Genomic DNA, 16,807 nt, shown 5'->3' on the forward strand with positions numbered 1-16,807 from the left:
AGTATAGTATATTTTCCAACCCTCGATATATAGATAAAGTTTTGATATTGTATATTTGCTTACATAAAGCCAATATGTCAAAAGGTGCCACGTTCAAATATACAGGGTGGCCAGGAAATTAGGGCATGATTTTAACCGCGAATAACTTTTGATTGGATTGAGATATCTGAAAACTTCTGCCACCAAAAGATGCGTAAACTCAAAAAGTTTTATTTGCTTTTTATTTCAAGTCGATATCTTAAAAATTGTAACCGCTAGAGCAAAAAATGTAAAAGTTACCATTTGTATGGAAAACGATGAAATATTCTGGATTTCATGTCTGTTGATTTTCTCAAAATCCATTAAAATGATCCAAAGATCATTAAACAATTGAATATTTGACTAAATTTGAAATTAAGAAGCCTTTCCTGACTTTATGCGACCAAATATTCAAACATTTTAAGAATATTTTTGAGTTAAAGCAGATATTGTCATCATGGGTAATTCAGCGTTAATTTGACATGAAAAGCAGTACTATATTTTTCATCAACAAAACGCTTTTTTCACGTTTTTTGCTCTAGCGCCTCCAATATTTAAGATATCGACTTGAAATAAAAAGCAAACAAAACTTTTTGAGTTTACGCATCTTTTGGTGGCAGAAGTTTTCAGATATCTCAATCTAATCAAAAGTTATTCACAGTTAAAATCATGCCCTAATTTCCTGGCCACCCTGTATAACTTACATGCTAGTTGAAGAACTTTTTTTCAGTTAAAAATATTTTTAAAAATTCTTAAAAATGAGATAAATTAAAGGTATAAATTATTTTTTTTATTTTTTTATTTTTGTTATGTTAAAGGTATAAACAATGTTATCTCTATCTGTAGGAATCTGTAGGTAATTTTTGTCCCACGTAGACATGACGAATGATTGGTATTTTGATAAAAGAACTTACCTAACATTCATTTCTCGATTGAAAATTAAATCTGTGAGATTCCATAAATTCTACCAATTACAAATTTCAGCAAAGCGAAGCATTAATTTGTCTAGTTATTATTCGTATAGTTGGTATCCTGGTTCATAAATATTATGAAATATCTTTACTGTATTTAGAACTCGTGGACAACTTTAATTAAATAGGACTGTTTGTATATAGCTCCCTAATTTAAATATTTGTGCAATTTCGCTGCAATTTCTAGAGCCTCTTGTATTCATATTGTGCACATTTTAAACCACACCGCGTAAACTAAACACAGTCCAAATGAAGCCACGAAATATTCCTCCGAGTCCTCATGTTTATGAAAGTTTTATATTAATTTTTGCGCCGTATAGATAAATATTTCGAATCCCTTTATACTAATGGTGATGGAGAAAGTTTCTCAATTCCTATATATTGAGGGGTAGGCAAACGCCGTATTTATGAAAAAAAATTCTTAAAGAAATATTTTAATTAAAAAAAAAAGATATTTTTTATTCAATAGAATATAAATGGAAAAAAATCATTCATAATTTACTTTTTGAAAAGGAAAAAAACGAACAAAGTAAAGTTGATTGCAAAATGTTCAGTTTGGACTATTTTCCATTAAAAAAAAATCTCACAAAGAATGTTTTATCGTCCAACTCAGAAATGTCGATTGAGCTTTAGTTTAAAAGTCATCGAAATGACCAAACTTTCTCTATTACACTGTTTTTCTCTATACTCACATTTAGCTTCGCGGAAGGTAAATTTACCTGTCGACAGGTGGAAATTTTCGTGGTGTCTTGTGTATTTTTCTGATTTTACCTTCGCCTCTATCCTACACACGGATATTTGCTGCCGGCGGTAAAAGAGCGCGCAAGGTGAAATTTATGTGGCGAACATTTGTAGAAGAAATTGTTTGGCTAAGCTGCTATGGGGGTGCTTTTTGGTGAGGTTTGCAGAGTATGTGTACTCTCCCTTAGCACACGGTTGGGATATAATTTAATTATTTTATGGTTATTGTTGAACAAAAAAAAATATTGTAAGCACCAGTTGGGTTTAGGCTCATGGCTATGCAGCAATTTTCAATATGCTCCAAGGAGTATTATATTGTGATTTGCATGAATTTGTACACGTACACTCAAAGTTAGATAGTGGATAAATATTACACACAGAAAAAGTTAAAAAAAAATGTTTAGAATTTTAATTAATTTTCTTGAGAAGTTTATGGCTTGAAACAAATTTTTTCTAATGATTGCAAATTATTGTCTACATATCACTTGTGCTTTATTTATTTATTTATATATTATTTGCACAAAAAGCTAAAAAGAAGTCAATTTTCTATATAGTAACTCCCTCATTAATGCTGTATGTATGTATGTATGTATGTAATAATAAAGACAATTCTTATTCAGAGTTCAATCATATTTTCATTTGATTATATCATCTATTTTTTATGGTTTATTCATAAAAAAAGCAGTGAAGAAAGTGTTATTAGATTGCCCCATTATTCATTGTATCACACAAGAGGCTTTTTGACACATCAAAATGATGAGATTGTTCTGTGGCATTTTCCCATTAAAATGCGTTCCTTTTTTTTCCACTATGCCTTTCTCCTTTTCATCTCATTCTCCTTACGTAAATTTCTATATAAGAAAATAATTGCAGTTGTAAGAAAAATCTACATAAGGAACGTGATAAAAGTCAGAACAAAAACTTAAATTTCAGGACAAGAAACAAAATGAAATAATCTCTCATTTAGAGAATCTTTGTCTTTTAGCGTGCCTATGTAGGCTTATAACGACAAGTTGCTAATTTTGAGATATTATCATACGCTATTGCGTTGGGCTTTTCTAAAGCATTTTAGAGTTTTCTTTTAAGGCAAGAAATACAGACAAGAAAAGTCTGAACGACGTGGCGAAAAGGAAATTGCTACAATTGTAAGAAGAAGATAAAATATGCGAAACATTTCTCACCCACTCAACATGATCATTATCATTAGCTCAATAAAAAAAATTCAAGAGTAGCGCAGAAAAACACTCTGATGGAAGGTGCGTTAACAAAAGAAACCACTTTGGGGATTTGCCAAGACATGAAATATATACCACAAAATATGCGAAAGAAAACTCTTTTTTTTTTCATCTAGGAAAACTCTAAAACGCCCCCATTTCCCACAACGCAAAATGTATATAACATTCAGCAACATACCAATGGTTTTGGATGAGATTTAAAAGAGAAAAAAATTACTGCGTCAGTTGGATTTAAATATTCCACTATGGGATGATAATTGCGGGTATTCGAGGGTGCTGCAGCTGCTTTTTGGGGGAGAAATATGAGTAAAAAGTTTATCGTATGAATTCTGGAAAACCCCCAAATGCAATATGCAAACACTCATACAAAGGCGTTAGATTGTGTTAGATATTTAATAGTTTTTATTTAAATAAAAGGTTTTTTTTTAAACAAATCTAAATTTTTCAAAGGGATAATTTTAAAGCAGAAAATTTGAAATTATAATTCGCGAGGATTTTAAAAGAATTAAAGTTGTAGACTTATGTAATCTGTCCATTAAACCAAAGCTTACCATCAAGGATCATTCAAACCACTTTCAATGTGTCGCAAAAATTGGGCAGAGCAACAAATGCAGTGGAAACTGTGAACAATTAAGCTTCACGTCACATATATTGACAAGTCTATTAGCTCCCATACAACAAGCTCTGTGTCTGGTTCTTAGACATTTTCTCTTGTGTGTTGTGAATTTTCCAAGGAGGTTTAACGAGGAGAATTTTGGGGGACATTTGTGTGAAAATTTCACGAGAAAGCTGTGGGTGAGCGCGCAGAAGAATGGGGGAAAAAGAGACGGAAATTTGGAATTAGTAACACAATAGATTGACGCTTCATGTTAAATTTATCCCACATTGAAAAGATCCCGTGCTCGATGACTAGACAGTAAATTTAAAATAAAGTGGGAATAAGGAAACTTTTTGGAAATGGGATGAAAATTTTCTTTAGGCTTTTTCACTTGGTGGTGGTGGTGGTGGTTGAAGGGTCAGGGGTGAGCTAATGTGGGTAGGATGTCAAGAAGTCTTTTGTCTTAATTTTGACTTAAGAAATCAATACGTGATTCGAGCTTTTTTTTCTCATTATGTCGGATGGGTTTTTGTTCTTTTACGATGAATGATGATGGTGCGCTGCGAGTAACCAGAAGGCCGGTTTAATTTCCCTATTTCTATTCACGTGTAAAAATAGGATGGCATTTTGTGGGTTCAAATTAAAAGTGTGCGTGGGGCAAAAATAGCACATAAAAGGTGACTGTTTGACCGCATGTTAATTTCTTGCAAATTGTGAACCTTCTTGGAGGACGTGCAATTCATACAAATTGCTTTCATACAACGAGAAAATACATCACCCCTTGGGCTTATTTGCTCACTCTCAATTCTCTAGGTTTGACTTCCACAAGCACAGCATCCAAATGCCACCCTTTAGCTTTTGGGTGGTTTTTGCGAAAGAAAGGGTAAACTCTATATATATATAGAGAGACAATTCCATCTTCAATGTAGAGAGACATTCTCATCTTAGAATAAGCCAGTTTGAATATTGATTTTGATCCCCTACACACCAATTACACTTTCCAACGACTCTACTCTATTCTCTGAGGGAGTACCCCCACTGTGCGGGATAAGTAGGTAAGACAAATATTTGCGTTGTTTAACACTTAGATTTGATAAACTATGGGATTTAAAAAATGACATCTATACTAGAGACGATAAAAGCAATTTTATCAAAAAAAAAATCAGCATGTCTTATAGATAAAAAACTAAACATTATCGTGATGTGAATTTAGTATGAGTTCACATGAAATACCGTGATCCATTCCTTGAATTACATTTGTAAACTTCCCTTATAATCTGATGAAAGGACTTGCAACAATATTGATGGGAATCACGGAAGAGAGAAGATATTTCAAATGATTTGGAAGTATCGAGAAGAAGAAGTCAGTTGAAGGAAAATCTATTTGTGCAAAATTCTCCAAAGAATACACCACATTTCAGGAATATCTTTGCAAAGTGTGTGATTTGGAACAAATGAGCAACTCTTGGGATTTATTCCCTTAACCCTAGTGCACAATACAATCCATTTATCAAGTGGTTTTTGATACAGATTGATAACAGATTGATGGATTAATGCACCCAAAAGCAATTCCATTCTATGTAATACCCCCTAGGACTGATGTAGTCTAATGCATGATTTTCAAACAATTTCCCCGTACTGCTGTATTAATAGCAAGTACTTATGTATCGATGGACGAGTAGTATATGTACCTATATGTATAATCTTATAAAACAAATGAACTTTCTTTATTTTCTGTAGTGTAACTTAAAAAAAAAGTCTTATTGTATTCGCATAACACAGTTAATATGCCGAGAAAGCTTTTCTCAAGGAAATGAAGTGTGTAACAATTGCTCATGATGCACTTAACAGTGAGGCGTGCACATAAGGTACTACTTACAAGGTAGAATGAGCAGAATAGTGTATTTGGTAAAATTAAAAGCCACCCCTCAACTCAAGTGTATATTTTCATACTATACTCATCCTTGCTCGGCCTTTAATTTAGTGTTAAAAACTTTCACTCTATTTCTTAATTAAATGAAAGCTCTCTTGCTTCCAAGACGATGTCAGAACTTTTATGAACATCTGTCGGGTTTTAATTCCTTTCTATACCCACCCAAACTCCATCCCATTTGTCAGAGAAGTTTTAAAAGGAAGGCCTATGTGGTGGGTTACAGTATGAAAGTTTATATGTATATTTATGGGCCATCTATATACGAATTTCAATGTGCTTTCATTTTTCCACTCTGACTGTGGGTGAGTTCAATAAATTACACTTATAGGTAACTGTTGGAAGTCTTAAAGTATTAAGAGGAGGAAATTTCCTACGTTTTCTTACTAATAACAGTCAATTTTCTATTGTTTTACTCCCACTGTTGTGAGCTTTTTTTTTTCTTTTACAGAGCAGAACATTCGATACAAATAGTGAATTATTGAGTGCACTACTAATTTTGTGGTTGATTTCCTACGAATTAATTACTGTTTTCCACCCCATATGCTTACAGCAGAATGAGTTTCAATCGTAAAAAAGAGATGGGGTGTTTTCGTTTTCTCACCACAACGGAGTGTTTAATTGAAATCTACATTTCACAATGTATTGTTTTGGTCAGGATTTAGGAAGTATCTAATGTACAATGTTAAATTTTACTTTATTCGTATTGATCACCGGATAATAGCTACATAGATACCAACAAATCCTTTCACATTTTGTTGTTCTGTTAAGATTTAATTTCAGGTTGTGATTGTGTATATAAAAAAAAGACACTATTTTACAATAAAATTAGTTTCTTTTATGAGAAAGAAAAATCTAGTGATATTTGTCACATATATTGATTAAATTTCTATACTCATAATTCTTTTTTTTTGTTTACTATCTTATAGGACTTGAGAAAGATGGTCGTCAGTTGCCTGAGATGAAAATGGCAAATAAGATCATACTTCTTCTGTTGGTAAGTTAAATTATATACGTACATGTATGTATGTATATAAAAAATTATGTACAAAAATTATATATGTAGGGAAATTTTTTATCAGCGTTCTAATTCTTAATGGAGTTTTATGGATCATGAATTCCAATTTCCAAAAGCTTCTTTTCAAAATCATCTCTCCACTTTTTTTTCTGCAATTATCTCATATTTTACGATAACTTATTGATTTTTTTGCTACTACTTACACAGAACCGTTAATCACAAAATAGGAATTAATTAATATGATTGTAGTATTTAAGAACAATTATTTACAATTCTCTGTTTATGTATAAATACATTTTTTTTTGCTTTTTTTGTTTTTGAATAAGCACAGAATTTGATGAACAAGATAACGTAACAAGATATCTTGAAAAGATTTTATAAAAAAAATAGGACATAGGTACCGATATATTTTTTTTAATTATATGTAGTGCTGATATTTTTTTTAAATTTAATACGTGTAAGGGTGAGAAAATAGATACGTTTATATGTATGTAGTACATAATTTAATAACCACCTAATACAAACGAAATTAGGTATTTTTAGAAGTCCGTAAAATATTGTTAATAAGATAATGCTTAAGTGGGTAAACTTCGTGACAGAAAATCCGCCTAAATATTCCGTTTTTTTAGGAATATGATACACACGAAAAACATTCGACAAGTCTGGAGTATCTTGACATCGTGTACTATACATATATGTCCCTATATATACTATAGATACGTATTGTTACGGTCGGTCCGGGGCACTAAACCTGTTTGTATGCGAGCTCTAGACTCGCAGTTGGATTCGTTAGAGAGATGTCAATTTAGTGTGCTCGGGGCCGCGTGATAGTCAACACCACGCACTCTACGGTAGAGAGAGACCGCGTGCTTTGAGGTTAGTGAGTGCCCTCGTGGGATTAGGAATCACCACCACTACAGGAGGAAGGATCTACGACTCCTGGCGGGAGTCCACACAATTGTCCGCTGGCGAGGATTGCCTAGGACATTCCCTTCGTCGGGCCCAAACGTTACCGATGCCACATTCCGGGCGTTTGCCTTCCCTGACGCCGCCGATGGGGACAAAGGATTGCTGCTCTTCAGGACCGCCTCCCAACAGATGCACCTGGCAGATCCTTTCCGTCCTTCCCGGCCTTCCAGGCTCTCCTTCTCAGCCTGACAGCATCGTGGAAACTCCTCGTGGCACTGGATGAATTGTGCCACAACCGGCAGTGCTCTCTTAGCCATTTCCGGGGGCGTAGCCACCTCATGTTCTTCCTGGCGCCCCACCGACAGCTTCGCTCATGTACTCACTACCTCCTGCATGAGAACTTGGCGCATCCGCGCCTTTCCTCTCTATCCGGACGTCACCGCTCTATGCTAGAGACGGCACTCTATGCCCCGTACGCGATCACAGTGACAGTCATAATAAATGTGCAATAAAGTAAATGTTTGTGAAAGTGAATTAACGTCTCTCAATGTCCTGCCCCTGCGACCGGAAACCCCAGCCGTTACAGTATTTTCGTGTAACCATGTACTCCAATATAAACATTTTGGGGTAGGATGAAAAACGAAAATATCTCTGACCTTTGGCGGGAGGCGGGGTATATCATACGAGACGGATTTGTATGGCTCATCGTGGGAAAAAGTGTCAAAGATTTATGTTATGGTGTGTTTTCATTGAAAATTTACACATTTTCCATGTCAATTCCATTGTGGTTTTGCCCTCCTATCAAATTCTTCCTCTTCAGCATTTTTCAACATTTTCTGTATTGTTAGTAGCACACACACAAAAAAAGAAGATACTTTACACGATTGATTGAATGATTCAAGGGGTAGCAAAAGTATACATACATATACATATTGATAGATGTTGTGTGGAAGTTTTCTTCTCCGCACAATAGAAAGTCAAAAGCATCGTCAATTTGATACAAAACTTTTCGCTCTTTCGTGCACTCCTTACGAGTTTTCTCTATTTATCTGGTCAAGTGGATTTTTGTGACATTAGAGGTCATGAATGGGGTTGCGTATGTATATAGAAAAATATATACTACATATACGGGATTGCTATATATAGTAGAGAATTCAGTTATTTGTTCGTTGTGTGAGTAACTTAGGTATTTTTTTTTCATGGAGTTTTTCAAGAGTAAAAAAAGTATTAAGTAAATATCAATTGGGAAATTATTGAATAATTCATGCAATTTGCCTCCAATTACATCTATGGAGCATTTTTTTTTGTAAAGGAAGAATGAGAAGAGAAAAAAAACCTCCTTATAGTATTATTTATTCATGCAATTTATGCATTTTCACCGTGTTCTCATATTTTCCCTTCCTCTGCGATTTTAACGAGCACTTTTTCTTCCCATCAATGCAAAACTCACGGTAAAATAAGGAAAGGAGGGTGAAATTTAATTCTTATCCACTCCCACGATGATGGTGAAATTTAAATTGGAAATACAATGAGTGCTTTTGGGAATATGTATAATATTTAGTAGTGTAGTGCTATAATTAGACTTTTTGGCCACACATATACGAGGGTTGATTTGAAATGTACAAGTGGATATACATAACATATGGCATACATATGTATATAGAACAAAACAACATATCACATGAAATTGCATGATAAATTATTTTTCAGTATTTACCCATGTCCACTTTATGTATAACATGTCAATCTTCTAGAGGTTGGAACTGATGAGAACTTTTTTTTCTGGGTGGGGGCGTGGGATGTGGTAAAGCTTTCATATGCGTGTAGTGTGGGTGGGGGATTGTTGTACGTTGTTGGTGTGTTGTGACAAATCGCAAAAGCAGTGTGTGTTTGACGCTAGTGGTACCGCAACCAATTCACATTAACGAATGTAAATTAATTACGCGCGAACGGAACAAACCTAACCAATTCCCACTTTCTGGTAAATTACACGCATTCATGATTGATGATGAAATGAGCAACAATCGTGGTATAATTATTGTCCTCCCCTTTATTCCACGTGATTTGAGATAAAATATGCGCACAGAGATCCGAAGGTCGTATTGGGAAGGCATTAAAATCAATTAATAAGAGACCACTTGGCCACATCGACGGGACGTGCGGTTACAGCATCATAAAGAACACAGTGTGGCGTGCTAGAGTGCCTTAAGTGTTGATTGCAAATTGATGAGAAATTTCTTCTTTCGCTGTTTTTGTACTTCTTCTCCATGTTAAGGATCATCGCGTCACAATACACCATGTAGTCGATGGCTTTAGGTCTTTTTTTTTACGTTGTATCTTCTTTTGGGGAAACCTTATGTATGAAATGGGTGAGTGTTGATTTTGCTACCAGATAAACCATGTAATTCATTGAGGGGGAAACATGTACCTACATTATGTACATATATAAAGCATGTAAAAAAGAACAGATATTTTCCATAAAATAAGAAAGAAAAATTTTGCAAATTATTTTGATAAATTTATGACAAAAAAAAACTTTCTTTCAATTTTTAATCCTTTATAAATAAATTTTATCTATAATATACTTTAGTGAAACTTTCTGATAAAATAAATAATTCTCACAACATTTTTTTTTTCTTTTTTTAATTTACTTTAGTTGGGGAAAGTTTTAAGTGGGATCAATTGGACGATTTCTCACAAAACTGATTTAATGAGAGCTAAGCACATTTTCATATTTAAATTCTCATGTTATAAATAATTCAAGGATTCTTTTTTTCTTCAATTCACCATCATGATTTCTTTTTTTTTTCCGTTGGGTATTTCATTAATTAGAACCATCATCATTTAAGTAAAATTAAATGCATGAATTTCTCTTAATTGCACACACACATACATTCACAAATAAACCAACAATTTCTCGTCCTTATGCTTCGTTTAACCATTGACCGAAAATGCTCCATTTGCCTCAAAGGAGACTGCTCTATAAATTCATGTGTGTATTCAATATTCAAGGAGAAACCTCTTCAAATGAATTTAAGGGATGGAGTATTTAAGGGAGGAGGGGGGGGGGCTAAGATTCTACCAGAAAGATGCTCTTCTGAAGTGCCTCTGTGTGCACCAATAATTTCATCAATGTTACATAATGGTTTCTCGTATATGTGTATATGTATTATATAGGTATAGGGGGGCCCACTAAATTCACTTAAATATGGTCTCTATTTCACTCTCCATTCCATCCCCAAAATGTATGGTGAAGGAAGGATATCTCCACTTGTGGCCTTTTGGAACATAGAGAGCATATGTATGTATGTATAGAGTTATAGATATGTGCATAACTTCCTAAAGACGTTGAGGAGGAAAATTGACGAAAATTCATATGTTATAGAATAGAATCTATACAATACCCCCCTCCCATTCCCTTCTCTTTCTCTCGTTTTTGCCAAAATGAGGAAAGCACACTCAATCATATACCTTGAGGAATTTTTGAGGGTGACTCCGGCAATTTCTCAGCAAATACTCGCAGAATCCCTACACATCCTCGTCAGTGTCTTGCTCTGGCAGAAAATCCATTGCGATACCCATAAGATGACGTGTGTATGTAAGGTGGGGAGGGGGGAGGGGTTCATATTGAGGTCAAAACTATCGCATTTCAGTATACGGTGTGTTGTGTACCACCACCATAAGTCCCCAATGGTAGGGTATCTCTTATTGGGGTATACCACAGTGAGAATATTGTTGGAAAATCCACAGAAACCTTCTTATGTGAAATATGATACCAAAAGACGCAACTGTCTATCAATTTTTCTTTCCTTAAAGATTGTGTGTCGAACACAATTTATATTCTTTATGTTAAGCAAAAGGAATACTAAGAATTCGTGTTCCTTTGGCACCAATATGCGTGTGTGTATAATTTATAATTTTTATTACCTACCTTCTTCTTCTTTTTTTGTCTTCCCCTGTGTAGAGTATCCTACTGAAGCATATATCTGCCAGCCAACACGCATTCAACGCCAGTGAAATCTCCGAGGTCTGGCCCACCGAAACAGATTCTGACACAGACTCAGGGGTGAGTTTTTTTTTATCTCTTTAATTTCCACAATTTCTTGCTGAAAAAGATATTAAGATGAATTGCTTGAATTTTTTGTGTAATAAACTGAAAATTAATTAATTTGATTCCACAGCAAAAACGTGGGCGAAATCAAGGATGGTCCACGTGGTCCGAATGGTCAATGTGCTCAAGATCATGTGACGGTGGCGTGGCACAACAGCTAAGACGATGTCACTCACCCCAGGGCTGTCGTGGTGAACCCATCCGCTACAAAATCTGCAATATGCAGGTACTTAGAGGAAAAGGCTAACTTAAAATGATTTTTATTATTTACATTTGCAATTATAACTGAAGGTGCAATATAACTTTCATGAGTATGCCCGTTACATTAACTTCTATGTAGATGGGGGATGTTTTATGAATTTGGACAATTTCCAAAAACTTATTTTTGAAAAAAAAGGCCGTTGTTTGTTGAAAATGTGTTGTAATAAACAATACTATGAGATTTTTTTTCCACTATATATCTAGTCCTATGAGACAGTAAAACATGTGGAGAGAAGCATCCCCCCCATTAAAGACTCTCTGATACTCCGGTATATGGCAATGGAATGAGAATGAGAAAGGATGGTCTCGTAAATGTCCAACATTTCCTAAAATTTATAGTTGTTAAATTTTTATGGTACATTTTCATCCATATTTACCATAAAATTTATTCCGTTTTTTTTTCCTTTAGCAAATAGCCATTGCTTATATAGCATGGGGGATGCTGGTTGATGGAAAATGTTCTGTTTGACTTGGTGGTTTTTTTTTTGTGGGAAATTTCCCTTACACGACACAAATCAAATAAACAGTTTAATATGCATAATAGCATCCAACTAATTTTATCTCGTATGTAGCCATGTCCAGAAACACAAGATTTCCGTGCTCATCAGTGTGCAGCGTACGACGATGTACCCTATGATGGATCTCTCTTCAAGTGGACACCACACTATGACTATACAGAGCCTTGTGCTTTAACATGCAGGTTTGAAATAATTTGACTTTTAACATAGGAAATTAACAACAAAAATCTAAAGCATTTTTTTTTTATAAATTCTTTTTAATTGTGCGTGGTTTTAAATTCTAATCTCATAGCATGTAGCACCTACACAAAATGAACACTTATTTCTATTGAAGAAAACTTTTTTTTTTCGTGTTCCATCTATCTCTTCAGCATTATTCTCACTGCCTATCAAAGTTAGTGGCAATGAAGAAAATGCATTTTCTTGCGGGAACACGCTTCATTTATCCTTCATGGGGATTTTTTATTTAATAAAATGCTTCTGGCATCCCTCACAGTGTGGTTGTAAGACGTCACTCTTATGCTCTTATTCATTTTAAGCTTTTTTCTTCCCTTGTTGCTTGTGATATAATTACGCTGTGCGAGGGTTTCCATGAGACTTTTTGATGTTGAACATTGCTGTTAACTTTCCAGGGGGCAACCAGCTCACCTGCCTGACGAAGCGGTATCTGGGGGAAGTGTGGAGAATGAGTCGGGAGTGGATGATGAACCAAGTGTGATTGTGCAACTTTCGCCACGTGTTCAGGATGGCACACGATGTAGACCTGGTAGTTTGGATATGTGTATCCAAGGCAAATGTCAGGTAATTAAATTAGTTGGTGTTCCACTTCGTGGCCAACACCAAGTATTGTAATCGTCGGAAAAACCGACCACCTCAGATCGGGCTCAAACTTGGTATGAGCACATTTCAGACAACTCACATTCCAAAACTGGTGGTGGAAAAATTTTGATCCGGCCGGCCGGCCTGCCGTTGGTCCCCATTTTGCCTTATAGCTCGAGAACGGTAGCAGATAGAGACTTCCGGTTTGAAGATTTCTATAGAAATGTGGGTGTAAAATTTCATTTTTTCGCATTTTCAAAATCCAAGATGGCCGCCGTCAGTCATTTTGAACTACAGTCAACCACTTCCCTTATAGTTAGAGGTCTGAAATTTTAGTATGTTGTAGAGCTCAATGAGACGTTTTCATCGATAATTCATACTTGAAAATCGGTCAAGCGGTTTAGCAAATATGGCGGCCTGAAGCAAAAAGTGTTTTTTCGATATATCTCGAGAACGGCTTGACCGATTTTGACCATCTTGGTATCAAATGAAAGGTATTGCGAAGCCCTACAACTGTCTAGAACATTTCAAGTTTCAAAAACATCCGCAAGAGGCGCTAAAAGCAAAAACAAAAATTGCCTAACTTTAAGCGGCAATATCTCCGAATCCCGATCATAGATTTCCTTGAATTTTTGATATGTTGTAGCCTGACTCAATATCTTTCACCAGTCCGAAAATGAAGAAAATCTATGTCGTCGTTTAGAAGATATAGCCATTTGAAAAATTCTTGAATTTGAAAAGTTCTAAGAGCCATATCGCCTGAACTGCTTGACCGATTTTGCTCATCTTTGTATCAAATTAAAGGTTTTGCAATTCTCTACAACTTTCTAGAATATTAGAAACCTCTAGAACCATTTCTTCATGACGAAAAATGCGAAAAACTGTTTTAGTAAAACAAAAAGCCGCCATTTTGTGTTCTAAAGGTGACCTTGAAAAGTATCATAATTTATCCCATATTCTAGCTTATTTTAAGACCTTTCCATAACTAGTCAAGAAGTTTATGTAGGTGTTATAGAACCAGAGATATGACCATTTTTATGCATCAAATTACTGAATTTCACGAAAAAAAATCAACTTTGCCTACTAATTCTGCTCACAAATCGCATTACAACGCATAAACAAACTTCTACACGTTGTGGGACACCAACTCTTATAACTGGACGCGTTATGATTGACTTTCTAATTGCACACTTAAAAAAAAACAACTAAGAATTCATTCACACACTCGTAATCACATCTCGATGTGGGAATTAACATATTTACCAATCTCGTTAGTGCCGTCTGTATGTTTACGTACGCTGTGTGTAGACCGAAATGATGCACAGTTGATAGGGGGGGGGGGAGGGTATTATGAGCTTGAGGGTGAATTTCTGAGGTCGCTCCCAGTAGAAGTCTGTCTGTGTGATGACCCACATTACCCGAGAGACTGAATAGAAAATCCTCATGCGGTGGGATGAAAATGGGATGAAAGGAGGCGATTACAAAATACAATATAATGGTGAGGAAATAACCATAATTTTCCTCTTACCAAGTATCTATATACATATACGTAGTCCTCTCCTTGAGGCAGCTGAGCTACACCCAGTGAGCGAGGAGGGGATCCTTTCGAGAGAGGGTGCTAACAGCATGATTTTCGATGGTGCATTTGAATAAATCGATTCACCAACCATGAAGAAGCTCATTGGTGCGGAAATGATATCAATAAATTTCCGGAAATCGAGTTCAAAATTGTAAAATTGTCGCAATTTCAATTTTATATTTTTCATTGCTCATTCCTTGTTCGGAATTTTAAAATGCCTTCATCTAGAAAATAGATCTTATAACTTTGTCTGAAGATGGATCAAGTTTAAGGAATTGAAAAAAAAATATTGTAGGTACAAAAATGTCTTAAAGTTGTAAAAAAAATATTTTCTTTAAATTTTTCTTCTTATAGTGTGTATTGTGTACCAAAATCTTCCCAGCATACCCCTCTGTATATAAGAAGTGAGATGTGGGATAAATACTATACAAATTTGCTTGCGATTGAGAGTGTTGGGAGAAAAGTTTTCTCAGTGGAAATCTTCTGAAGAATCACAAACTGGATTTAGTGGGTGAAAGTTGATTGTGTGAATACACCATTTCACCAAGGAGGGTGGAATAATTCACAATATGCGACAAATTTCACGGTTCCTCTTGAGTGTGTGGTGGGAAGAGTAAATGCAAAAGAATTTCAATGATACCGCAAAATGTCTTTAGTAATATTCATTTTTTTTTTGTAATCTTTTACCTCTTTGCATTGATCTTGACATATGTTTTATACTTACCAAAGATTACTATCGTTAAACGGAAATATTTTTGTCAAAGAAAGAACAAATTGTCAGAGATGAAATTTTCCATTTTTTTTTACTAACTGAAAAGTATTACGTTAATAAAAACGCTTGGACGAAGTATTAAGAAGAAGTGGATGACATTAATAATTTCATGCGAGAAGAAAAAGTTCGTCCATCGAGTTCTTCCTTTTAGTTCTGGTAAACCCTCCTTATGATTTTACTTTTGGATGGGGTGTAGTATGATGGGAAAATTAACTTTACACCATTCACAAGAATTTCCCTTCTCGGTACCTTTTGCAAGTTTCCACCTAAAACGCCACTTTCTCGCGGGATGTGTATAGATGAAGAGGAAAATTGCAGAGCAGAACAGAAAAATCCCCACCATCCTTTTGGTATAGGTACTATACATATATATGTATATGTACAAAGAGTGGTAAGAGCGAATAAAGCTCTGCAGAGGGTGGAATTTTCGATTTAGCATAAATTTACTCACCTGCAGAGAAACTTTCTCAAAATGTGCACTGCGGAGGTGTTCATGGGAATCTCTTTAGTAACCTCAGGAGGATTAGTGTGAATTTGTGTATAAAATAGAAGGTGTGCCGACATAAAATTTGATTTACCTTCCTCGTCGACCATGCCGCGTGCTACAATCCTTATATAGTCTTGCGGGGTGACTCACTAATCCATTGGATTTATTTTGCTAAATTGCATGAGGTGAGATATTTTCGCGGTTAAATTCTTACCTCTCCCTATGCTGCGGGTGTAAGAATTATCATTATCATAATCATGAGTGACAAGTTAGTTATGGGAAAGCAATGTGTCGCGGGGGTTGTAGGTGGTGACAAGTAGCATGAGGGAATAATGTGCAAATTGTTTCTCTTTTTCAGCGTGTTGGCTGTGATCTACGAATTGGGTCAAACAAAAAGGTCGACGCTTGTGGAGTTTGCGGTGGCGATGGCAACTCTTGCAGTCAACCCCTCTATCATTGGGACACCACAGCAATGTCGCTCTGCTCAGCTACATGTGGCGGAGGTAAGTGGTATGAAAATGTAAATCGTCAAATGCATATAACTCTTGCCATCGCTCACAGCATTTAGATAAATTTTATCTGTTGTCTATTCGTCTTAAATGAGGTTCCTGTTTATCTCTTCACGGTGAAAAGAAGACGAAGAAAAAGAGAAGAAAAAAAGAAGCACGACACCATTTCCTAACCATAAGGCATATCCGTCTATTGCAATGCATACCAAAACTCTATCTACATATACCTCTCATACGAATTGCACTGCACAATATTTAATCTGCATATTAATCTCAACGGAGAGCATTTTAATTTCCCACCCAGCAGGACGTGGAAACACATTTTGGGTGC

The 16,807-nt window shown here is 35.4% G+C and overlaps 2 protein-coding genes across 11 annotated transcripts in view; both read left to right on the forward strand.

The window, feature by feature from the left end:
* The window catches only part of LOC129791160 (ethanolaminephosphotransferase 1), a 245,240-nt gene that overhangs the window by 204,404 nt on the left and 24,029 nt on the right, over positions 1 to 16,807 (forward strand). The gene's annotated exons all lie outside the window — the stretch shown is intronic.
* The window catches only part of LOC129791155 (protein madd-4), an 85,283-nt gene that overhangs the window by 49,312 nt on the left and 19,164 nt on the right, over positions 1 to 16,807 (forward strand). For 7 of the 10 annotated variants that reach the window (XM_055829165.1, XM_055829164.1, XM_055829163.1 and 4 more), the window contains 6 exons: positions 6,423 to 6,490; positions 11,385 to 11,486; positions 11,602 to 11,757; positions 12,365 to 12,492; positions 12,943 to 13,111; positions 16,326 to 16,470. In XM_055829165.1, coding sequence (XP_055685140.1) covers positions 6,423 to 6,490; positions 11,385 to 11,486; positions 11,602 to 11,757; positions 12,365 to 12,492; positions 12,943 to 13,111; positions 16,326 to 16,470 — 768 coding nt within the window. Of the gene's footprint in view, positions 1 to 6,422; positions 6,491 to 8,043; positions 8,159 to 11,384; positions 11,487 to 11,601; positions 11,758 to 12,364; positions 12,493 to 12,942; positions 13,112 to 16,325; positions 16,471 to 16,807 lie in introns of those variants that run through there. The other 3 variants (XM_055829169.1, XM_055829171.1, XM_055829172.1) reach the window with 3 other exon arrangements.

The sequence above is a fragment of the Lutzomyia longipalpis genome, chromosome 2 (assembly GCF_024334085.1).
Source record: "Lutzomyia longipalpis isolate SR_M1_2022 chromosome 2, ASM2433408v1".
Classification (NCBI taxonomy): Eukaryota; Metazoa; Arthropoda; class Insecta; order Diptera; family Psychodidae; genus Lutzomyia; species Lutzomyia longipalpis.